Genomic DNA, 27,108 nt, shown 5'->3' on the forward strand with positions numbered 1-27,108 from the left:
ACGATAAAAACTGAATGAGATATTTGATATAAAAATCGGGAATTCTATTCAGGGGCCGTACACTAATTGAAGAGTGAAACGTTTGCATTTTTACGTAATTAAAAATATTATTTTTATTACGTTTAATTAAAGTTTTCTCTGCTAAGATATTACGTGAAGAGTACTATTTCTATTCAGATTATAGTGAAAAATATTGATTAATCTAATGTTTGTTTTGAAAATGGAAATCTTAGTCACAGAATCTTACATAATTCTATAATACATTTTCAATCTTCAGTATTGGCATGTAACCAACTCGTAATATTATTTGCATTCATTAAAAATGAAAATTATCTGTTTTTTGAAAACATTTTTACGATTACCAGATTATGATTAAAAAAGATTATGATTAAGTCATAAAATTTCAATATAATATTAATGATGTAACTTTTGGAAACTTATAAATTACTTGTACGAAAATTCTTTCGGAATACCAAATGTGACAAAATTAAAAGTAAAGATACTAGTAAATCATAAAAAAATATTATTGAAATTGCATTTAAGGGTAAAAAATCAATCTCAAATTATCCTAATTTATTTATTAACAGAATTGGACCTAAATTCAAACTGAAGATGACATCAGAAATGGCAAATTTTGAAATTAAATGCCTCAATCAATTTTGGTACTACAGGTATCAAACTTCTTGTGTTTTATATATGTGAACATAACATTTCTCTAAATTACAATGCTTTCAGAAGCGTTTTTTAAAAGCGTTCTCAAAATTTTAATCTTTTGTTTCATTTCTTGTTTTAATTCCATGTGTACCGGATGACGGAATGAGACTTTTGTGTAACTAAGCATATGTATTCACGAATGAGCTTTTTATGTGGCGTAACTTGACATTTAATAAATAAAATTAATGCACAAAAAGTTAATAGTAAAAAATACCAAAAGAAAACAAACAAGTCTTGTAAGCCATCTTACCAAACTTGAGCATTGATAAACTAATTGATGACATAAAACTGAACGTTGACAGGATGAAATGAGAAAGGATTGAAAAAATAGATAATCTATGCAAACCCTTAACATTGTGTAAACATGTGCTGCTGTTAGAAATTATGTGATTCTGTTCTTGAATTGTACATAACGCAAGTGCGAAGAAGCTTATGATTATTAATAATGTTAAATACAAATTGGGTTACCAGAAGTGAGTGTAAGAGCAGACTGGTTGGCTGCGAGCTCAGCGAGAGCATAAAAAGCAGTGACAAAGCCTTTCGTGCGACCGTTATAATCTGAAACCTTTCGGATTATTTTTAACTTTGTGTCAATCATAAACTTTCGCTGAGTTAATTTAACGTAGACTATAACTAATTTGCAATTTGTAAGTTAAATGAAGTTTTTCTTTCAGATTCAGAAAGCGTTTATAAAAATGGGTCAGACTAGGAACGTAATATTACAAACATTAATATTTCGTGCCAATTATGTGGATATTTTGTACATTCGTTAGGGAATACTAACATAATATGCAAATTTTTTCTAACAGAATCATTTTTGTGCTCCATAAAATTGAACGGCACTGTTAAAGACCGTCAATGAAAGGAAAGCAAACAATTGTCAATGAAAGAAAAAACATGGGAAATACACTTCTGTGGCAAACATCCAATTGCTTGCTGAGATCATCCTCCTAGAGTGAATGATATGCAAATGGATGTCATGTTTTGTTTGTTGTGAGTATGACAGTTTTGTTTTTGAGAGCGTTAACATTTTTGCTCTTCTAAAACATAAACAAGAAAACAGAAGTTAAAATTTCAAACAGCGCATTCGTAGTTATCGGCTCTGACTTCAAATTAATCTTTATTTTTACAACTCCCGTTTCATCAAATAACGTCAATCGACGTTTTAAATCAAAAATAATCTTTATTTCGTTTTTAGCTAATGGAAACAACTCTTTAGAACAATATCATTAGTAGTCTCTTGTTGCCATTCCACGAACAACAAATTTGAATGATCTTTTTGTTGCCATTCTTAAAACAACAAAAAAACAAATAAAACAATATTAATAAGTATATAGAGTTTCTGTATAAGTTCAAGCCACAACAGTACTTCCTTCCCAGTAACTAAGTTACGGTAGAGCATAATATTACCCTTAAAACACACTATTTACAAAAAAAAAAAAAAAAAAAAAAAAAAAGTTTTTGATACATATAAATGCTAATCCCGAAATCGCACAAGGGGTTTTATTGTTCGTCCTACACGCGACTGTTTTGCAGGAAACTTGTTAATTTTAAAAAGGTAAGTCTGTTGGAGGTTTGACAGGTTGTCTTATTGACGCTGTTGGTTGCTTCGTAGAAACGTCTGGTGTTTGTAAGAAATATGCAGGCTTTAATCTATCAACTGTAACATCTTTGTGATTAATTTTCCTCTAGTGGCCTAGCAATAAAAGTTTCGCATTATAAAGTCGGCGTCAGTTGGAATCCCAATGCAAGCTATGCTGATTTTATTAATATCATTAATACATGTATCTATTTTACTTATTTTGTAAGAAGATTGCTTTATGGAAAATAATTTTATGAAATATTTTGAACCTTATTGCACTTTGTAGTAAATTTCAAAGGATTTTCATATGCAATATTACTTATTATAAGATATAGAGACTATTAAGATATAAAATACTTTGATATCAGGTACATTTAATAAACTAATCACAATTTAGACTGTTTTGGAAGAATTTTTGCTTACAGTTTCAGTGAGGAAAATAATGTAACGTTCGATAACATTCATAAATTATTTTCTCTTATGTCTTTCAGAATGTTAGATGGACCCATATTTTCTCCGGATAAATATCACAAATAAATGCACGAGGCACATTTTCTTATAAAATATATTCTAACTACAAAAAATTCACAAAGTGTTTTGGGTAAATTACAAAAAAGACTGAAACTAGTAAAAAGGAATGGAAATGTAACAAAACGGAGGGAGAGTGATAATTATATCAAAAGAGATAAAATTTAGTTTAGCTGTGTCTCAGGTAATATTTTGGTACATGGTGGATAAGGAAATTTATACTTCTAATGTATGTGAAAATATTTTAAAACATTCTGCAGTATTTTTAGTGTCCGGAAATCCTGCAAGACGGTACGGTGGGACATTCATAAAAATTTAGTCTAATTAGTTTCTTAAAAATATTTTCTGAACATTTGTTGTTTTAAATTAATAATAAAAGCAATAATAATAATAATAATAATAAAATTTGAAAGGTTTCACATTTTAACGTTCGCCCAATAGGGTTTGTTAGGGTTTTATACAGTCTCGCTGAGCTCGAGATTTACCAGTTTGTTGTTACACAATCCTACTAACCCTTTTCTTTTAGCCTTATTATAAAGAATTATTTTCTTCGCACTTACTCCATATACAGTCCAACAGAAAAATTACAAAGATTTTAAAATCAACGTAGCAGCATACGTTTAGAATTCCCGATGCAGCGCTAAACGCTGAAATACATTATTCTGTTCCTTTCAGTCTTTTCTCAGGTCATAGTATCAATCTTCAGTTTTCCTATTAAGATGGTTTTACAAGACTTTTGTTGTCTTTTTATTATAAACGCTTAGTGTATTCACCTCATTTATTAAATATCACGTTCTCTGCGTTTACGCCGCATAAAATTCGATTCAACAGCAAAATCAGAAACTATTTAAAGCAGCATATCTTTACAACTTCCGACAGACAGTCTCGTGCGCTGGAGCTAACAATGCTGTATTCCGTACACTATTAGCCCTCCTCGCTTTGAAATCACTGAGTTTGTTAATCAAAAATTCGTTACGTTCTACAAAATATGATAATAAAAAAAATTCGGAATTCAAAATTTGAGCTTCCAGGTGCCCATGTTTGACTGTACAACTATGTTACTCAAAATTTAATGGCTTTAGGTGCCTTTGTTTTTCCCCAATGCAAGAAACACACAGATTCTTCATTACTTAATTCCTTTAAATGTGATGCACATAGATTATATTTGGCGGCAAGAATTTGAAAAGAGATAAAACGCATTTAAATGTTTCGACAAAAAATGCCATGTTGAGTCTAATATCCCATTTGGGACTAACGACCTTTTTGGGCTAATAATAATAAAAGCAGGCCTTTCAGCCTTGAAATTTGGGATTACATCCTAGGACTCCTGTTTTATAGCGTTTCTACAGAGGAATTCGAGAAATTTATTTAGCATGAATATTACTTAGAACTCTATAATCTCAATTTTTCTTGCTTATTTTTGTAAAATATGCCCTCTTATATCATATGCACATATTTACTTACTGAATAACACAATCAGGCAAAGTTTATAATTATTAATTAATGAAAATTAATAATATATAATTAGTTAACATAAATTAATATATAATTAATTAACGAAATTTGTAATTTCTATTCGATAATTCAATTAATAATAAATAATTATCACGTCAGAAATCTTCGGAAAACGCGTCTTTCAAAATTTGTGAAAAGTCGAAAAATTATGAAAATATGTGACTTTAAAATAGACTTAAAACATTTTTTCTCGGAATTTGTTCTTTTTTTAGCTTTTACTAAGATAATATACGTAAAATACACAATTTCATTTCATGTATAGAGGTTTCCCTGCACCGCTTGTGCTCTGCTCTGCACTTTTCCTTTTAAATTATTGATGTCGTTCATCTCAATCTAACATGCAGCAATGATTAGCCATCATCGAAGTAGTCCATTTTCTTTGATACCTGCTTTCCATTTCTTTGATTTCTTGATGAAACGCATCTCTTCGATAAGGGCACCTTTGATTTTCAGGAAAATAGTACCAATGTGAATTTAGGAAACGAAACTTTTAAGCTCATGTAACAACTAAATTTTTGTACCTCTGCGGTTTGCTCCCAACGATAAAAAAGTTCGGATCTTTTTTATTGCACAGAAACTTGGTTACTAAGTCTTTAAAGGCTACCTAGGCTTCTTTTTCCACTTAATTCTCAAATTTACCTTATTTAAGAAGTGTTCTATTATCAGGAACAGTAAAGACATCAGCTTTCAGTTTTTCGTTTGATAAGGCTGAAATTTCTCTCAAATGTACTTAAAACGTCGACCTTCTCTTTGTTCAGACCTTGAAAAATTACTCCCTCAAGCCTAACTTGATATACAGAGGTTGAAGGGGAATTTTATGACCAGAGATGAAATGAGAGCTTTTTGGAGAACAATTTTGGTTCAAGGTTCTAACGAAACCCTTTTTGGCCAATCTTTTTTCAGCTAATCATTTTCTCTGTCTCTGCTTTTCTGTTCCCACAAAAATCAAGGAAACATTTCTTACCCTTCTTGCAGTCCTAGGAGCATCGATATTATTTTGAGATCACTTATTGTCGTTGTATTTAATTTTATCGAGAATGATATGCAAATCTCCGTAATGCTCTTTTAAATGGACAGAATGTCCGGTACTGAAGCATACGTATTTACCATTGTAAAGAAGGACAGGTCTTAAGCTTCTTTTGGACGAATCTATGAACAGTCTCCAGCTAGTATTTTCATATCGAATTATAAGGTATTTTCTTCCTCCTTTCCGCATGCCTTCCGGGTGTAATTGGAAGCATACTTGACGCGTATTTGAGAGGTTCAGGGTTCGAGTTCCGGCAAAGGCATTGCACATGTTCCCCATCTCCAACATAAAAAAATCTTAATGAAACTACAAAATATTAAATTGATTCAAACGTCCACGTACATCAGTGCAGAAGATAAAGTTTCATTATTCTGAAATATACGGAAGAAAATCTTTTTCTTTGTACCTAATTCAGTAAAATGAAAGGCAACTTCTTCTCTTTAAACTTCCAATCAAGCAACTTTGAGTTTTCGCTGATCAGATGCAAATCTCCAACCAAATCGTTTGGTTCAGAATGTGAAAAAGGCCCTGGTACACAGGTATCGCGGGGTTTATTCTCCTTGATGTTATCTTCATTTGAATCACTTACAGAACCATCTGTTTCAGGTCAACATTTTAGTAGAATTGGCTCTGATACGTATGGACCATGAGGAGCTGTACGTAAAGCGGATGGTACATTTGGATAGACGATTCTTGTTCTATTCTTCATATTGAAAAAGTGAACACCGTTCGAACAAATGTAACAATCATTGCTGTGATTTTGCCACTCTCGCCGCAGGGTTAGAACTCTAAATCCGAACGCTTCTTGTTCACTCTTTGATCACTGTCTAACTCCTTCAACACATGTGTAGCAGACATGATTTGGTGCCCAAGTTTAGTCTTGATCTCCTATTTTCACTCCGAAATATGCGAGGTACACTTGTCGAATGAAACTTCTTACGTTTCTTCACCCCCCTTTCCACCATTAGCTAACCACAAATATAACTAAAAGAATTTTAACACTTTTTACAGTCTCTTGAAGTCATTTAAAAAGCGGAAAATTTCCATGGCAAAATAGAGCATGAAAATAAATGTTCCATGAACAAAAACGCATTAGATCACGGAGGAACGAGGAAAACCCGATTTACGCATAAAAATAGCTGATTGTTGAAACAGCACTGATATTGCGCAGTGCTTTAGAGGCGCGGACAGCTGCCAATAAACATATTAAGACTTGTCACAACAAAACAAATCTTAATAACTTGTACTTTCGGCCAAGCTGTTGTCTCCACACATGTACTTTGCAATGGAGGGCTAAGTCTCCCACTGTTTCACCACCTTCGATTAATTTTTTTTTCTAGATTCGCTAAGGAACATTTGAAGGAAGAGGAGGGAAGAGGTGGATTCGAAAGTCAAATGTACCTCTTAAAAATTAAAGAAATTAATAGAAATAAATGAAAAATTCAGTAAAATCGAAAAATAGCTTCATTTATGGCAATTTTCATTTGAAACCTTAAGGAGTCAATTGCTCCTTACACCATCAGACACCTCAATTGGTTTCCTATAAGAATGCATAGAATAAGCCAAAAAAAAGGAATAAACTATAAGTAAAAAACATTTCATATCTATTTTAAAGTCTCTTATTTCGCAATTATTCGACTTTTAAACAATTCTGAAATTTTCAGTTTGTGAAAAATCTAGACCTGGTGATAAAACATGAAGGTCGTTTTCGAATTTACGCTAAAGATACCTAAGAATCAATTATCAGAAGTTATAAAACCCAGGAATTACAGGCTTGTGTAATTAGGCAGAGTTTTGGCGAAATCGGTGAACCTGTGAAGATGTAGTTATTACACCTAGAATGCGAATAACCACTAAGCGCATCATAAATGCCCAGAGGACTGACAGAAAAACAAAATTCTATCCTCAAGTTTATAGACTATTATGAAGTGAAAAAAGAAAACAGAAAGTTTCTATTAATATGTGATGATGACTTAATATGTGCAGATGGTACTGGGTCTACATCAGTTTTTCAGACATAAAACTTAAATTATTTGCTTATGTGAAAAGAATTACCCCAACAAGACCAAAGTTCAAAACTAGAGAATAGCTGGCTAGTATAAGGCATTGAGGCTTCGGCTATTAAAGATTTAGTAGATATAATATTCCTTCAGAAAATATCAAGTGTGACAGTACAAATTTATTTCCGTTTTCCCCCATCTATTTCTTCATAACATGAACAAGAGATATCATCGATTGCAATTTTTGACCCACAATTAAAAATATTGCCAAACTCTACAAAAGAAAATTTTCGCATGCAGATTTCTTGAAAATAATGTTTCTATCCTATAAATTGTTAATGCTATTTTTGTTGATTGTCTAATGCATTTGAACGAAGTCAACATGGATATCACTCCCCTAGATGTACAGCTTTAGACTGCAATCATTAATGAATAACTTTTTATAGCTACATGAGTACGTTCAGTTTTTTGAGAATGTCAGCAAATGCATAGTATGTTTCATTCCCAAGTGGTAGTTTCAAATGTTAGGCAATGGTAATTTTACAAAACTGTTGAAATTGCATCTGCTTGGCAAAGACTGTCAAATGACAGAATTTATGAGGAAAATATTAAATAAAATTGTTTGCTGTCGTTCAAATTTCAACATGCGTCATATATAAAGTTTTCCTGGTCATGTATAAAGAGACACATGTTACGAATACTCCATGTATAAAATATTTTATTTTATTCCTTTATCGTGATATGATTGATATCAGTAATGTTTTTGTTTAATACATATTTATAAATTTGTCATTCATGACATCATCCACATTATTCAGTGTAACCCTTCGGCAATTTGCTTCTTAAGCATTCATCAAATTAATTCGCAAATTACTGCAATTATTTAGCCATCGCATCACCGAAACGTTTGCTCACAAGGGGACCGATATAGCACATTCAGGAAGAGAGTTAAACAATCATACACATCTTTGACCTCTCCTTCGAACTCGAGCCTTCAAAGATAAGGCAACCAGCTCCACTATTCACCATATCGAAAAGATTACTTTTGAGGACTGAAGGGGAAGAACATATGTTTTCTTTTGCATAGGAAAATATCTGATATGGACACCATATGACTTCCTTGTACGGCCTACTAAATTATACCCATTTCTTGCTGCACTTCTTTTAAACTTATTTCCCAGATATTCATTAGATATATATTTCTCATTTAATCAATTCAGAATCACTTCGCGGCAAGGAAAAAATACATAAAACATTTCATTAAAAACTATAAAATACAGAAAAACCTAAAACACAAAATACCGTTTAAAATAGTTAAATTTTTTTGCAATGAAAATTCCAGTTTCTACTTAACAATAAGTAATTCACCTAGTGAGCAAGAAGACAAGTTTTTCGGTACACATAACTGAAAGTTAAGTTTTGGTCCCGCTGAGCAAAAAGACCCTGAAGTTGGCACACCACTAACTTAATTCACTGTTCTAATAAGTTTCAAATGTAAACAGATGGCGGCTTCGTTAGGCTTAGAACCATTTAAACTTTTAAATTGTTAATAAATCTACAACTATTGCATGTAGATTAACTAAAAGCATAAAAACCTTGAGCGGAACATAAGAACAACATAATTCAATCACTTTTAAAACAAAACATGCACAATTTACTAAACAAATAAGAATAAAAATGAATGAGCTCACCGAACCGGGTAACAGAGTAGGAATATATACACATATATATCTATATAAGTTTGGTGCGGCTGATTAAAATGAAAAAGGGAGGTACGCAACTACATGTTATAGCAGTTTCATTACTCATATTTGAATTATGCGAGATATACACGTCACGAAAATAAAAAACTCTTCTGAATCGATTTTACAATACATATTGGAAAAAAGAGTCCTTTTTTTCTGACCGTTCGTACAGATGTCACGCAAAAAAAATCTTTCAAATAGACTCAAGAGCGGTCAAAATCGATATTTCCCTTGAAATATAATACCCGAAACTTTTCGCGATTACAGTAGCTCATTTACAAGGAAGTAAAAGTGGTGAAAACACTTCAGCTACTGAATATTAAAATTAATATAATGTAAATTTACTAATTGTACTTTAAATTCAAAATTTTTGTCCGACACTTTTACCGGTACATTTTCAATATAAATTTTACAGTTTTTTCCCATTAGTTTAATCTGAATAGATACTTGTTTTTCGTAAGCCATTGCAAAATTATTTAAATAGACGTTTTCTTTTACTTTTGAATCCATAATGACGTTTGTATTCAAAGAAGTATATTAGGCAATAATAGTTGTCATGTTGGCTGTTTTTCATGCTAATTGTTTCTAAAGATTTTTACCTTTAGTCTATTATTTTGTTTTAAGAAAGGAGAATGTAGATGACCGTTAGTAATATTAATATTCTACCCATATGCATATTCTAGTCAGTTGACTGGAAAACAAAAGTGAAAATTTCCAAAGCGTTTCACACGTAGCTGATTTGAACTTAAAACCAACTTGTCACTCTTATGGCAGAATGCGATATAATATAAAATATATATACATAAAATTTTAATAGTATATCCGTTTAACATATATAGTTAAACGAAGTAATATATAGTAATCAGATATGTTATTAAAAAGCAAAACAAAGATTTAATCCATTTAATGCGTTTATTGATTTTAAATCGCTTAAATTTGTTGAGCAGTTATATAGACTGTATATAGTTGCTCTCGTAACTGAAGCTGTAAAATACTGTAGACACTCCTCTTAGACAGAGAACGAGTTGTTTCTGTCTTGGATACTCACAAAGTACTGAAAACGGTTTAAAATAACCTTCTTATTTTAATTTTAAAGTGAAAATAAAGCACAATTTGTGCTTACACACGAAACCACGACTTGTAGCTATTCAAATTAACAATAACAGGCAATTAAATTCAAACGTTCGTAACGTAGTCATCAATATAGTAAGCTGGCTGAATAGGTGTTTTACCGACTTAAATTTTAACTCATTGGCTAGCGAAAATGTTAAAGCCGAAATTCCACTTTCAATCAATGCTTCCGTAAAATACTGACAGCCAGACCCGATTGCCAGATCTTTCTCTAATATTCAAAACCTTCAGCTTAAATATACTCAAAACTAATTTGAATTCTGATGATTAATATGGAAAGGAAGTTAAAATAAAGACTAAAATCGTAATAATTGTTTAAATAAAGATGCTCCACAACGAATTAAATTCAAATGATAAATTTAATATTTTACATTTTGCCGAATAGCGAAACTAAAAACGAGTTTTTGCAGCCTGTTTCGAAGATAAATTAAGCAGCTTATAAACTGAAATCTCGTAGCTAGACGTGGCTGTCATAACTAGCGGTTGTTATGCAATATATATACAGGGTGTCCATAATTAAGCTTTCTCTACTCAAACCTACCTTCAACGGTAACCGTTAATCAGAAAAGTGTGAATCATTGTGTATTACAAAGCAAAGGTATGGGAACGATATTTAGCTAAAAACAAAATTATTTTCAAATATCACCACCAGAAGCTATTTTATTAATAAATTACACATTTAACTACAAATATGAGTTGTGCAATTCTGATTGGAGCAAACCATGCTCCATCTGTCTTTACGTTCATCTCGAAATAATTTCTTACTGGTAAGCACTCATTGTTACTAATTCTCAGCCCTCTTTAAAAAGCTTTTAAGTTCCAAAGAATTACTAATTTTATTTTTCCACAAACGTTTCAGCTCGAGAATTTCTATTTTTATTAGTTAACTCTAAATTTCGATTTTTATCGGTATATGGGATTGTCTGAAATATTACCGTGTACTTTTTTCTTCACTTTGATGTCATGCATCTATAAACGATTTGCTTATCGATGAAGTGAAATGCCCAAAGATTTACCCTTTTCTCAAGCCTGTAATTTAAAATTTAAAGGTTCGAAAAACTATTTAAATTTAAATGTTCAATTAATATTTCACAATTAATATTTTAATTTTTGCATTTTTCAGAATTTTCGAAAGAATCGTGTTTCTTTGCTCAACTTTCATGGACCTCATTCCTTTGGGTTTTGTTCTAGGATTTTATGTTTCCTTTATTGCCACAAGATGGTGGAACCAATACACAGCCATTCCTTGGCCCGATAAGTAAGTTTTAATTTTTTAATTCTTTTTATGAAATTCATATCTTAAATCATCTGGAGCTATCTAGAAGGTCTAGATTAAAATTAACAGAAACATCTCAATAGTTTTGAAAAGATTTTATTACCATAGGTACAAACACTTCTTTCTCAATCTGCAATTCAAATTTTCTGGAGCACTATTTAAAATCGTAATTTCGTAGAGTCATTACTTTTTTTAAAAAAAAGCAGCAACAGAAGACGTGAAAAATGTGCAATGCCCTCGCCGGAACTCGAACCTAGACCTCTCGAATACGAGTCGAGTGTACTACCGTTACACCACGAAGGCATGCTGGAAGGAGGAAGAAAATATCTTATACGCTTCCCTTTTTTAAAAGGGTGACTGGAGATTAGGAGATTAGAAGAATTTTAATTTCTTAAAATATCCATCAGTAATAATTGTACAGAAATAGATATGAATGTAAGAATCCCTCTTTTAGGAATCTTTAATGTATTAGCCATTGTTATCAAAAAGAATTATTTGCTCGACTTAACAGTTGTAACGAAAAGTCTACAAAGAGCATTCTTCTGCATAGTGCGTATTAGCGAATTTTTCGCAGCAAATTCTCAAGTTCTAGTATACTAGGTATTAAATACATTGTGCTAAAAAAAAACCTTTTGAATTATCATCTCTTATGAAAAAATTCTGATGTGACCTCCTACGGATGCACATGACCTCCAACGATCAACGAGCTCTAGGAAAATTACCGCTTCCAGTTTATCGTCTGTAGATGAAATCGAATTTGTTTTAAAACTTAAAGGCTCAATGATAATTATAAACACTATTCATTTTTTGTTATTCTATTCTCGCATACAATGATAACTATACGTGCTTATATACACATCCGTTCTGATACTTTGGTTTGAAAATGTCGCATCAGGCGTAGTATATCCTCTCGTCATATAATGTTTCGGATTTGCAAATCAATGACTCAACAATCAAAAAAAATTTTTGAAAGCAGCATCTCTTTAGAACACTAAACACTACAGTGTTTAGTGTTACAATGCATTTCTTTTTCGGCGTTTTCTCAGCTTGTGATATCAGTGATCAGTTTTCTTAGTAAGATGTACAATTTTATTTTATTTTTCATTATGGCTTCATTTATTGCTTTCTTTTGCACTTACGCCACATAAAATCCAACAACAAAATCTTTAAAATGAGCATATTTTTAGAATTCCTTACAGAGTGTCAATTGCTGCCATATATTTTTTATATTCGCTATCTTATTTAATTGCTACTGTATATTAATACATTTAATTTCTTTATAACGAGAGTTCTTTTTCATAATGAGTCTTTTTTTGTTGCATTTAGCATAATTCTAAGAATACAGTTAACGCTAATAATTGTAATATGTTGTTCTCAGTCACATACATATTTTAAATACCAAATATGAGAAGCTATGGATTATCCTATAATATTTTTTACGAAAGTCTATTCAGTACTTCGAGTATAGTATCACTTAAGTATCACTTCACCTTATCAATTTTAGCCAAAATCTAATACACTGGTGTGCAAAAATTAAGGACGAAGTCGAAAAATTAGCATATCAGCTGAACAAAGAGGCAGAGCGGACAGAAAGACCAATCAGGAGATTAAGTAAGGTGATGTACGGTAGCACATGTGCAGATATGCAGGTAGACGTAATGGGGGAGTGTCTGAGTAGTATAAAGCATGTTGTCGGTGTAATATCAGTATTTCTGGCAAAGAGATTGCACGCCGTATAGCAGTTAAAATCACACTGAGTTGCTGCCTCAGCGAGAAATGGCGAATAATCAATCTGTTAGACGACATCTGGATGCTTTTACCCGAGGTCGAATCATTGGGAAGTTGGAGGAAGGCCGAAGTGTGACAAGTGTGGCTGCAGAGTTCGGAATTGCTCACAGCATCGTTTCACGACTTACTGGAGACAATTTCAAACTACAGGAACAGCTATCCGGGGTTTAGTAGTGGTCATTCACGAGGAACCACACCCGCATATGACCGGTATATTGCCTTACAGGCCAGAAGAAACAGGCGGCAGACAGCGGGAGAAATCGCTAGACACACGACACAGGCGACTGGACGACCGATATCGCGTTTTACCGTGGCCAGAAGACTGCACGGTGGTGGTCTGTTTGCACGACGCCCTGTACGGTGTGTACCTCTAACGCCTGCCCATCGGAGAAGGCGTTCTCTGTGGTGCCGGGAACACCGGAATTGGAGAGACAATGAATGGGGACGAGTACTCTTTACAGATGAGAGCAGATTCAGTCCGAGTAGCGATTCTCATCGCATACTCATCTGGAGAGAGCGGGGAAGCCGCAATCATCCCTCGAACATCATTGAAAGGGACAGGTATGGAGGTGGCGGTGTTCTTGTTTGGGGAGGCATCATGCTTGGTAGTCGTTCTTGGAGAACTTTCACATCTTCGACGCAGGTTCAGTCAACAGGACCCGTTATTGTAACGAGATTCTTCTTCCATATGTGCGTCATTTTAGAGGCGCTATGGGTCCGCAGTTCCTTTTCATGGACGACAATGCACCATGTCATCGCACAGTAGCTGCCGAACAGCTCTTAGAGAGTGAGGATATTGAACGTATGGATTGGCCGGCACGATCTCCGGATCTCAATCCCATCGAGCGTGTATGGGATTTTCTAGGCAAACGCTTGGCAGCTCGTACCTTACCACCAGTAACGATTCCGGAGCTTCGATTGGCGCTGCAAGACGAATGGACAGCAATGCCTGAACAACTCATTGACACCCTCATTCTCAGCATGGGCAGACGCTGTGAAACCTGCCTAGCAGTTAGGGGAGATCATATACCCTATTAAAGACCGGATGTTTCTTGCTGGACACCCATCACAGGGATGTTTCGGCCTTCAGTCGCATTGCGCTCCATGCTACTTTTTCAATAAAGCTTCTTTTTATCCCTCTGATTTCTCTTTTAGTAGTGTTGCTTACATTTCTCATGTCCTTACGTATTGGGTATCTTACGGTATTAAATGTGTTGATTTGGAAAGCTTTTGTACAAAGTTATATTGAAAAAACCGTCTCGTCCTTAATTTTTGCACACCAGTGTATGTTGTTCCCATTCATATAAAATTCTTAAGTACATTTTTGGTGAAAAGTTTCGAATTACATTTTAACACAGATTTTCATTAAAAGCGATTATGGGTTTCAAGTTAAAGTGTCGCTTCCGGTTGCTAATTAAAGAACTTTCTGTAAAGTACCATTTTTTTTTTTCTAATTTTACCCAGAACCTAATCAGTTCTTTATATTGTTACGTAATTTTCTTTTCCTTTACTTTCATACGTTACGGGGTTCCTGCGGATTTGGAGTGAATAACGACTACACTTGATGAAGTATCAAAACATACTTTGTTAGCTACTGTTCTCAAAACAGTTTTCAAATCACGTTTTTAAAGTCGTTGAAGAACTACTATAGACACGCTGTAACAATCAGCGACACAACTTTCAGGCAATCAGGCTACAACGGTGAAGACAACTTCACTGCAAAGCACCAGAGTACAGTTCCCGACTCTGCTTGGTCGTTCTCGGAACTCCACGTACTCTCGAGATTCTCCACGCTGCAACTCGCGATGCACTCGACGACACACAAAGCACAGCTCCCGACTCTTCGGTTCAGTCGTTATCGGAGCTTAACACACTATCTCGACGATGCACTAAGAGACTTTTTTGATGCACTCGACGACCCACTCGGCACTCCCTGCTCGGCTGTCAACTCGATCGACTTCGCGCGGACTGACTAACTCGAGACTAACTATCTCGCACTGAACTGACTCTCCGCGTACCAGCAGGGTTTATATAGTTTTTGGCTTGTGTTCGAGAACATTCTGGGCTAAACCGGTAAGAATTCGTTCCAGAAGGTTCTCCATCCGTCCATGGTATATCGCCAATTTTGTCGTTAAATGGGCGATTTCTCGCCAAATGTGGCAACCTTGCATTCCCTTGCCATTTTATGGCAACCCTATACCTGCTTTGCGGAAAAGCTATCTTACCGCGCCTGGACATTTCGTAACAGTATGAATGTAGAAAGTTTAAGTAAAGAGAAATTTTTAAAATTTCATATAAGAATTATCGCGAACGAAAAATCGTCGTACACATACAGACACATAGACAAACGGAAAACATTTTAAAAATAGTTAAACATGCTATGGGGACACTAATTCATGCGGAACCTCTGAAAACCTCTATCGAAATTTTGAACATTCTTTTTTTTTAATATGTATATAAGTTGGCGAGAGGAAAAACTTAGTTTAAATATTGTTTATATAATATACATTATGATGGTAAGAAAATCCTAAACTGCTCTGATCTCCAAACTGCAGAATAATGAATTGTTAAAAGTGGCTATGATGTTTACATTTAGGATATGTGACCTTATATTAAATATTATTTTAAGTTATTTAAATCAATTATACCAATTATAGATGTTAACACAAAAATAAATGAAAAAAATATTTATACAAGCTTTTACTTTTATGCAATTTTAATACCTTTATGCAAAAATATTTATTAATTTATCAAAAATCAATATTATAAACACTGCACTTCAAGTAAATTAAAACCATAAGCGGCACAGAACAAGAAGCGAAAGCAATAATTATATCATTGAGAAGGTTTGGCTTCGAATTAAGTGAGCCGTAAGCTTTATTATAAGGCTTCGGGTCTGTATTTAGGTATATCATATTGTTAATGTACAGATATGTTATTCGGACTTCAAATGAAGAATATTAAATTAGATTAATTCTCGATGGAGCATCATATAGAAAATAAGAGTTCTCTAAAGGCCACCTATAGCTATAAATAAAAAGAGTCTAAACAAATCAGTTTTTACTTGACGTCATCCATTTATTACAAATTGAAGTATAATGAAATATCACTTAATATCATTTTTTGTAAAATAAAATTGCTTTTAGAGAAACACGTTCTTTTAAAAGTTTTTAATTAGTAAAAGGAGCACTGTATTTCATCAAGCAAAATATAAATGGAGATTAAGCTTATTTTAATCGAGGGAAAATGGAAGACTGAAAGTTGGGCAGAAGTTATGATGTAGGTTGTAATATCTTGTTATTTAATAAATAAATATAATTATTGTTGAAGTGGCAACGCCATATTTGTATTAAACCGTTACTCAGCAACGGGAGATATTGTTTTAAAAAGATTAGAATTCTGAAGATATTACCAGCTAGGAGTAGTATGAAAACTTTGCCACTTAAGAATTGTATAAAATTTGTCTATCACCGTGAACTAGAAATAAAATTTATGTTCTACTAAGAAGGTTGTCTGTTTTGTAAATTACTGCAAAATACATTACAAAGTGCTCAAAGAAAGAATATAATTTCATAATATCATATCAGATTTACAGAGAAATGAACAAAATAAGTACTTTAAAGTTTAAGACAAGTTTAATAGTAAAATAAAGAACAATTTTATATGTTTGTTAACATGTTTGACCATTTGAATTAATTTTAAGGCCTACTTTCGGATTTTGCCAAGAAACGGCAACGAAAACTTGGAAAAAAAATACTAATTGAACAAATGAAATTCTCTGTTTAACAGTTATTTTTTTACTTTTGAGAACATCGATAAAGCGTACATGTTTACCTAAGTAATTCGAATTAATTTTAGGTCGTGTATCTGAAACGTAAAGACAAATTTCGCAAGTCTGCGGTGAATCATAGGTTAAACTCTAGAGTTTTACGGTACCACTGTTTTGAGTATCAGCCAAAAAACAAAATTCCTTCAGTTAGAGCTGGAAAACAATAGAAAGCCAAGTCACCTTTTACTAGATCCAATTCTATGCTTTGACACACCTTTTGAAGCAGTGTATTAGTTCCAGCTGTAAGCGGTGAATATCACAAGCAGAAGTGACAGTCAAAAGGAATTGCGTCTTACACAGACATTCATATATCACATAAATACAAAACAAAATCCCCCTTTTAAATAGTTATTATGTCTATATGCAATGCAATTGTCTTCACAAAATTCGTCAGTTCATTTGCACAACTTAGAATAATTAAATGGCTAAGAACTTGTTAATGTAAGACTCCAAAATAAATATCAAAACTATAATTTTAAATGAACAATTAACAGATGTATGGTCAAAAGTTCTTAAAATAATTAACTCTAAACTTGGATTTACCTTCAAATTCATATGGTTACTTAAACATAAATAATGTGTAGTAACAACAAGTGCTGATGTAATGGATGAATTAGCCTTACTGAAAATAATCCAATAAATGGCCCGCTACTGTAATTTTTAAATATGTCGAATTTAACCGTGATATTGGAAGAGTTAAAATGATTTGGATGAAATTCAGTGAACAAAAGGATAACTCCTGTGCGAATATTAACTCTCTTACGTGCACTTTCAAGATAAAAATTTATACTTCCTATTTACAGTCAAGTACCCAATAATCTGAATTACAATAAGAAATGACGTTATTATAAGGTAATCGACTAATAAACCTTCAGGAAACATGCAATGAATTTATAATTTATGAATATTAAATAAAGCTTAAGTATTGTAACTCTGATACACAAAATTTGAAATCTCATTTGATAGCTGTATCAAGTGATCTTATAATGAAATAATCTAATTTATTAGGTTGATGAACAGTATTTCTCTCTACGTGCCGGGCACCGACGAAACAAGCCGCGTCCTCCGACGAACTATGATGAGATATTTGAATGTTGCTCTCGTGCTGGTTCTGCGCTCTATTAGCATGGCCGTAAAGAGACGATTTCCTACAAGGGACCATTTGGTGGAGGCAGGTTTGTGTTTATCATTAACAAGAATTTGCGATAATAAGGATAAATACACGGTATAAATTGTATTTCGAAACGATAATCAATTAATTTCATCTAGTTTATTTTCATAAAGGATATTTTGCAGTGTATAGAAATATTATTATTCGGAGAATTACGTATTTCTAATTAAATAAGAAGAAATATACTTAATGAATCTCATATATTTTAACTTAACAGACTCCTGTGGTCATAAAATGCCGTTTAATGTCAAAAAGAGGTAGAGTTTTGCACGATATGTTTTCGCCTCTAAATAAAGACACGTTTGTTTTTAATAATAAATTTTAAAAATAAATGCTTCAAAATATAAGTAGTTTGCAGCCGAGGAACTTCGTTACTTAGTGTATAAAATATCACAGAAAGGAATCGAAACGGAAAATCCAAAAGTAATTTCAATAAAAATTCACCCGCCAACAAATACAGCGAAAACGTTGTCCTCATTATTAAGCTTATATTCTTATTATATTACTTTTATCAAAGATCTTGCAAAAATAGCCGAACCTCTGTTAAAATTAAAAAGAAATTTTAAGCATAAATCACGATTATTAAGTAATAAAATATAGACAATTGCGCAGCCTCGGATAAATGGAATCAATCTTGAACGCAGTCTTTCAGATTAAAATGAAAGCGACTGTCATCTGGATTCAAGGAGTTTTGAAAAGCCACCGCTACTTTAAATTAATTAGAAAAAAGAAATTATTTCGAAAACTTGTATACAGTTTCATCTAAATTCACCAAATTATGCACTGAAGTATTCATTTTTAAACATCGTTCCATTCCTTAGTTAACAATGAAAAGTAAATTTCATTTTATGTTCATTTTATACATGTTAACATGTATAATAAATTTAAGGGTAAAACTGTATATTAATGTGATTACATTTTATCCGAATGGTGTATTGAATTAATACTCCAAGCGGACATGTGTGCGGCTACAAAATCCCCCAAAAGATGATGAGTAAGTGGTATTTTCTTGATTATACTTACAAAATTACCTTCTCAGTTTGCATCTTGGATCCTTTCTATACTCGTTAATTGTTTGGACACATTTTAAGATGCATTTCTGAGTAATTAAAGATATCATGACAAATATTTTGAATGTACGGCTTCGCCACTTGCAGGGTTTTAAGTATGAACTGCTTAAAGGTGAATTACGTTCAGATTTCCGGGAACCAAAACAAATGCATACTAATCAATAGTAAAACCATCATTTATTTAACTCATCCACGGCCGGTTATAAAACTCAATTTGGGAAGACTGATTCTTCATCTTCAAAATATTCTACTTGTGCCTATTAAAGCTTTTCGTAGTTCATCCGTTTAATTTATTTTGGACCGCGGTTTTACCATTCAGGTATGCAATGCTTCAATAAAATGGGTTTGAATGAAATTTTTCTTTATCACGTATATTGTATCTGTTATACACTGTTTTCAAAGTTTTTACCCTCAATGGACTTTAAACGGGCAGAAATCCCTTGTTAATACCCTTGTCAGAACTTCTAATTTTAACCCTATATAGCATGTTTGGGATGCTCTTCACAGGGCAATTTCATCTCGCCATCCCGGATTTTAAAACTACTTTGTTACAGGAGTAGGAGCCAAAAGGACTCCTCAGCTGCCTTCTGTCCAGTTTGCCGTCACGCTGCGCGACCTATCTGGCTATGAGAGATGAACTTATAATCTAATTAGACTTATTTTCAGTTCGATATCACAACGTGGATTTTAGATATCCGTGCTGTATTAGCGTTACTGCTAATCATGCCAATATAAAATGATTTTTGAAAAGTCATTTTATATTGGCATCTCTTTCTCTGTTATAAATGTATATTCATAACAAATTTCATTAAAATCTGTAAATTAGGTATTCAGAAATTCGTCATAATGTGGAAATTCTGTTAATTTTGCACACGACTGTGCGTATGTGTATATTTGTGATGCATATTATCATTCTAAATACCATTTAGTTTTTTTTTTTTTTTTTTTTGTATTGTTTTGTTGTTGTTGTTTTTAAAGCTATTTTTAGTATTTTTTATAATAGGAAGAGTTTTAGCATCAAAATATCGGCATATGTACTTTCTTGCTACTCTTCTGTATAAAAAAGAACTATTTCGCAGACCTTTAAACAATTTATGAAAATTCTCCTATGGATTTTTCGCGAGCTCTTGTCACCATTCACAGCACAGTTTTAGTAAATTGTAAAAAAAAACTAGTGTATGTATTTTTGTTAATTAATAACGGTTTAGATAACTTGGATTTTACTGTCCTGCTGTTTTTCAGCAATCTTAGTTCATAATGCATAAATTACAAAATCTAAGTGTAGACATGCCGCTGTGATATAATACTCTTTCTTTGCTAAATTCATTTTTAATGCTCTACTACTTTTCTTATGTTTACACAAGTGCACTTCAAATATATCTTCAGTGTTTGAGATTTACTCTTACTTATAACTATCCCCACTATCCAATGTTTACGGAATTGTTTACTTTTAAGGATTCATGACAAAACTGGAACTTGAAATGCTGAATTCAGTGCCATCCACAGAATTTAATACTTTCTGGATACCCTGCACATGGTTCATCAATCTCCTTCGAGAAGCAAAGCAAGAATGCCGAATAACGGATTCCAACGGACTAAAACTCATTATGGAGGTTAGTACTCATTTACTGTATTCCACGGTATTCTCCGCAACTTTTTCATGCAGACTGTACCTGCAATAATTTAAATTCCTTCCAATCATTATTTTAATTAAATTTTTTCTACACTAATTTAAATTTCATTGTTTTTATCTTTATGTAGTATTAAATACACTGATGGACAGTTGCTAAGGACGGATCACAAACGGCTACATACCGCGTTAAAAAGTAAGTGCTTTTGGATGCCAAAGTGAAATAAAATAATGCCATAATACTAGGATATAACAATAAAGATAATTTACTGTGCTCTGAAATCTAGAAGGCTTTAAAGTGTTCAAGGGACACAATGGTCATATTGTGTTCCATACGTAAAAGTGTAAAAAATGCAAATACATTCCGCAGGCATTCTGGCGTAAGAGGTCAATTAGGGATATGATCCGCATGGAAAGAATTGTCGACCAGCAAGATTCCTCCCCAAAGCATCCCAAACATTATCAATGGGATTCAATGACATGTTGTGTTTCCATTCATGAAAACAAATTTAACACGGACAGCACCACGGAACGTGCGAATATGAAGCAGCAGAACATCATTAATGTATCATTATGCAGTTTTAGTCCCAGCTGCAACCGCATGTAGAGGCGTGCGGCCATTGATCATAGTACCGACACATACCATGATACTGCATACCGGATATTGGTCCTTTTATGGGCATTTTCTGGACGATAAGTAGTACCACTCTCATGCCAGATTAGTTGGCATCTATAATCCAGTAATAGACTAAACATACTCTCATCTAAGGATGTACACAAACCCAGTTCTATTGAGTCCAATTACGATGCTCGCGTTACCATTGCAAACAAGCGGCACTTTGCTGTCTTTGCAATGGAATTCATACATTAGGTCGGTAGGCATATAGTCCTCGTTGATGCGAACGTCTGGCTACAGTTTTTCGGGAGATTTGCGTGCCAGTAGCAGCAAGTAACTGATTTGCCACCTCAATAGCTGTGCTACGCCGGTTCTTTCGTCGATAGCACTATGCACCTATCTTCTACAGGTGTCGTACTACGAACACGACATGCTCTGTCACATTTGCTACATATTCCATTTGTCTGAAATGGTGGTGTTGGTTTTGGTGTATTTAATTATGGCAAAGCCCACTAGGGCTATCTGGCACTAGGCTTAATTATGGCAAAGCACACTAGGGATACCTTCGTGGAGGACTTTCTAAGGGAAACTGGCTCGTATACACGTTACATATGGGGAAAACCACGAAAACACCCATCCAGCCAGCCACAATATTGTGGCTGACTCTGAACCCCTTAGCAACATCTGTCATTTTTCGTTCTTTTTCAATCTTGTCAATAATACGGCCACGCGTAAAATCTTCCAGTAAGTGATGTCGGAAAGACATATTGAAAATTGAAAACTCGTCAATTGATTCTTTCTCGATAATTTTGCTTTAGAACAACAAAAGTCAGTAAACGTCAAATCCTTTATCTCTTTTATCAGCGCAAACTTTGGCAATCCAAAATTTGCATACGCACAACACGTCTTACTGTATCCCGCCCACTTATGCTAATTTGCGAGCTTTTCTGCCTTCCATTTTGAGGTTGCTATCGCTGCTGTTACCATCTGTCTTTAGCAATTGTCCTCCAGTGTATGCTTAGTGATGTATTACTCGTATAATCTATGAATTTGTAATAGATCAATTGTTCAAATATAGAACTTCTAATTATTTTAGACGAAATACAGGGTGTTTCTAAAGTAATATCGGGGTTTTAACGCTTTGTAGTATTTATTACGTAAAACTTAAAGTTATAATGAATACATAAAATGAAAGAGCAACTCAAACAGTTATACTTACAAGCTTACAAGAGTTCAAATGTGAGCACCTTTCGTCACATCAAGTAGAAGACCCTTGGTTCATCTAACCTCTGGTCGTCCCGTACTCTTCACTTTGCAAAGGGAGCTAGTATTTTCAAACTCATGATACTATCTACGGATGTTATTATCACTTAGGGGATCACATCTAAACTTAATCTGGAACGCTTGTTGCACAGTAACTACAGATTCGGTCTTTGCAAACTGCAGAACACAAAAAGCTTTCTATTCACTAGTCGTCATTTTTGCTACTAGCGCTTTCTGACGCATGCGCGCACCAAGAAACAGATTTGTTTGAGTTGCTCTTTCATTTAATTTATTAATTATAATTTTAAGTTTTACGTAATAAATATTACAAAGCGTTATAACTCCTATATTCATTTACAAATACCCTGCATAGTGAACAATAACACTTATCAGGTTCACTTTGAAATTTCAAAACGTTTATGGTTATTTAATTCGTCAGTCGAAAAGATTTAGGGAGGATATGGAAATTTAAAATCAACAAATGGTTTTGACTTTCGTGTAGAACGCATTTTGTTCAAATGCAAAGAAGCTTCACATTTATTTTCCTTTCCATGTGATATGGGGACATGTATTATATGCTGCTTCTCCTCATGCCTGTTTTCACGCCTTTTACCATCGCTTGTAATGCAATACAATTATCACTTGAGATTTAATTGTTCAATTCAAGCCCATCACATAAAAGTAAATATGACAATAAAAATGAGCACGTGGAATATTTTTTGCGTAGTCATATAGACGTTATGTTTATACTGTACATAGTTTTTGGAAAGAATTATTATTATGGATTATTTGTATTTTGGCAAAGTATTCAAGGGACATCTACTTGTTTTCGTGTCTTCTGTGTGTGAGGAATGTCTTCGCGGGCAGCTTTTTAAGGAGATCTGGCTGGTATTCAAATTAAACATGGAAAATACCACGAAAACTCCCGGTTGCCTCGGACGAGTTCTAGTCATTCGGCCTGAGTCGTCTCGGGTGGAATGACTACAGACGTTACCGCTCGGTTGCTTATGGGAAAATTATGGAAGGAAGTAGACTATTAAGCAATGAAGCTATTTTATTTTTAAATCATTTCTGGTATTCACAGAAATGTTATTTTATTTTCTTCAAGAACCTTTCACAACTCGGTTAATTGTTTAGCAAAACAGACCTAATTTCCGATTTATCTAAGCGTATTTTTACAGTTCTCAGTGAAAACATCCAAAAGAAAATATCTCGAAAGAAAACATTGCGGAGGAAAGAAACTAAAGAAGGAAGAAGCATTGCTGAATAAAGCTTCAGGAAAACGAAAAGAAAGCAAGAAAAAGGGTTCGCAAAATTAAAGATGTCATAATACGAAACATAAAAATAAAGAAGCAATAAAACTTCACAATTTCGAAGCATCGTTGCATATGGTTACCCATAAAACACAAAATCTATAAAGTATTGCAAAACATAACAAATGTTTTCTTATTTTCAGCGACTTTTTATACGTCTAAGAAGCTCAAAATTATACAAAAGTATGCCTTCCATTTGCCATTGTCTTACTTTTTACGTGAGTGTTCTTTTACCAGTATTACCCGAAATCGCGATATTTTGATCTCGCTTTACTTTTTTCATCGAGTTTTTTTGTACGGTAACGTTTTGAAATTGTGAATCCTTACGTGTTTTCCTCCTCTCACGATGTTTTATACTTTTTATTTTCTCTTTACGATGATTTCACTGGCGATATTTTCGCTGCGATTATTTCAACCAAAACGGCATCATCACGGTTTACAACGTTCATTGCTTTTAGTTTTTAATTCAAAACGAGAGATGTTTAACTTCCCTTTCACTTGAATATTTAGAGGCAACTACTTTAATAGCCCTCATTTTACATAGAGGTATCATGAAAACACCTATGTGAGTTAAAAGTATTATGAAAATTACCAGAATACAGTAGAGACAGGAAATAAGAGGAAAATGTCATCGAATGATCAAATCGATCAATCATCGAATGAAAATGCCATCGAAGGATGAATCCAAATTTTCAGCCTGGGGGGAAAACAAAATCTGAAGGCTTTCAGATTTTATATTACGCCCAAAAGGGTGTTTTTTTCACTTACATAAACGTTTCGAGAGCATTTGGGCTAAAAATATTTAAAAACAGACTATTTTTAGAATTTGCGATAAATTGTCTCGCGCGCTAAAGTTTAATTTTTTTCCATATATGTTGTCACTGCTCGCTTTGAAATCATTGGGTTTGTTAATCAAAAATACGTTAAAATTTTACAAAATATGAAGTACACAATAAAACAAAATCCAAATTGCAAATTCGGGATTCCAAGTGTCCATATTCGGATGGATGACTATTATTCAAAATTTGATGGTTCTAGGCACCGTTGGTTTTTCACAATGTGGAAAACATGCATTCATTCATGCAAATTGTTCATTATTTATTTTCTTTAAATATAATAGAGACCTATAATATTTGGTGGAAACAATTTGAAAAATGATTCAAACTTTTATAGTGATTCAACGCAAAATCCCGTTTTGAGACTGATAGCTCTTCTGGGTTTGTTGGATAAAATAAATAAAATCCAAAATGTTTCTTTTAAGAACTCCGTTTATCTCTTTTGACAACAGAACTAAAATATTTTTAAAACAGACATATTCTGATGATATATTAGTAATGTTGCCATTCAAGAGCAACTTGCCTCAAGATATAAAGCGATAATAAATAGGTTGCGCTTTTAATCACATTAATAATGCAGCAGAGCTATAGTAATCTATCTATAATAGCTCTTCTGGGCTTTTGAGCTTCTATTCCTTTGGGCTAAAAAACAATTAACGTTATGAAACTGTTTTTATTTTAGCTCCAGATTAAGTATAATCAATACACTTGTAATACTTTCTGGTTAGGGGCAAAGCTGTAACTTATCAGATGGATCTTAACATCAGATTTATTGAATGATGCCAAAAGACACTAAAGCTATTTGTCTACACGGAGGAATGTTTCCATGGTTGACTTCTATAAGGGAAACTATCTTTAATTATTCACGTTATACACAGGGGGGAACATCAAGAAAATACCCATGCACCCAGTCTGTTTGTTGGAATTTGATCCAGGATCAAACTACCAAAGTTCAGCTGTCGTATCCATTCGAGCACAGAAATGCCCTATATTATTAATTCTTCAGGCCCATACAGCTGCCAAGTATTTTACAAAGTCTCTACAATAAGTATCAAATGAATTGATAATGAGCTAGTTAGCTTCTTTAAATGGAGAAATTTTCAGTAAATGCTCATTCAAACACAATGAAATTTAATTACTTGTATATAATATGTATAATATCAGTTATTTTATTATTTTACCTTAGTTCTGTTAAAGAACTAATCAAACTAATCAAAGTTTGTAGGAGCGACCTCAACTACTAAGAACTTCTTTTTTTCAGAATGTGGAATAATATCTCTTTTCTAGTTGAATAAAATGGCATATATTTGGAAGCTTTTTGAATGTGGTTACATTGTCCTTAGACAAAGGTATGGCATATTTTGAACAAGACAAATGATGTTGCATAAATTTGGCTCTTCCCTTATAAATAAAAATGCAATAAAGAAGGGGAACAGAACGACGCACGTATCCCGATCTATTCAAGGATATAAAGAAAAAAAATATATTCTTAAGAATAGTTCAGCGGTTTTTCTCCCTTTTGGATGCTTGCCAGTCGAAACCCATATTGTTTTCCTCAGCTTTTTAATTGAATTCTCGTATCTCATACAATTTTTTGTCTTACTATTTGTCTAGAAAGAGAGAGAGATTGTGTAAAACTATCAAACTCGACAAATCAGTTTTGTACTATGTAATTAGCCTTTGAGTGAAGGTATATGACGACTCAGAATTTTTAAATGGGTCTTTTATCGTACATTGACGTAGCATTGCGTCTTCAATTTTATTAATAGCAGTTGAACAGAAAATAAAATGCATGCAAAACATGCTTTATTAAATTTGTGCTTTCTTTGTTACAGTCACACAGGATCAATAAAAAATATGTTGTTATATTTCGTTACAATCTCAGTGACCACGATCGTACTTCTAAAAAATATTAATGCATTCAAATACATAATGTACTTAATTAAAATGCTGTTGAATGTATAACATTGACAGCGACACTAAATACTTATTTGACCGGTAAATTCACTTAAAATAAATATGTTCTGCGAAATAGATGTAATGAATAATTAATTAACTGTTAATTTACTAACAT

The 27,108-nt window shown here is 33.2% G+C and overlaps 1 protein-coding gene across 2 annotated transcripts in view; it reads left to right on the forward strand.

Annotated features, from left to right (window-relative positions):
- Positions 1-27,108, forward strand: part of LOC118204111 (bestrophin-4-like) — a 76,755-nt gene that overhangs the window by 21,666 nt on the left and 27,981 nt on the right. For both annotated transcript variants that reach the window (XM_085815322.1, XM_035376431.2), the window contains exons 2-4: positions 11,366-11,500; positions 18,144-18,310; positions 20,832-20,989. In XM_085815322.1, the coding sequence (XP_085671448.1) occupies positions 11,366-11,500; positions 18,144-18,310; positions 20,832-20,989 (460 nt within the window). The remainder of the gene's footprint in view (positions 1-11,365; positions 11,501-18,143; positions 18,311-20,831; positions 20,990-27,108) is intronic.

The sequence above is a fragment of the Stegodyphus dumicola genome, chromosome 1 (genome assembly GCF_044657685.1).
Source record: "Stegodyphus dumicola isolate Sdum_Otavi_A_Nest chromosome 1, ASM4465768v1".
NCBI lineage: Eukaryota > Metazoa > Arthropoda > Arachnida > Araneae > Eresidae > Stegodyphus > Stegodyphus dumicola.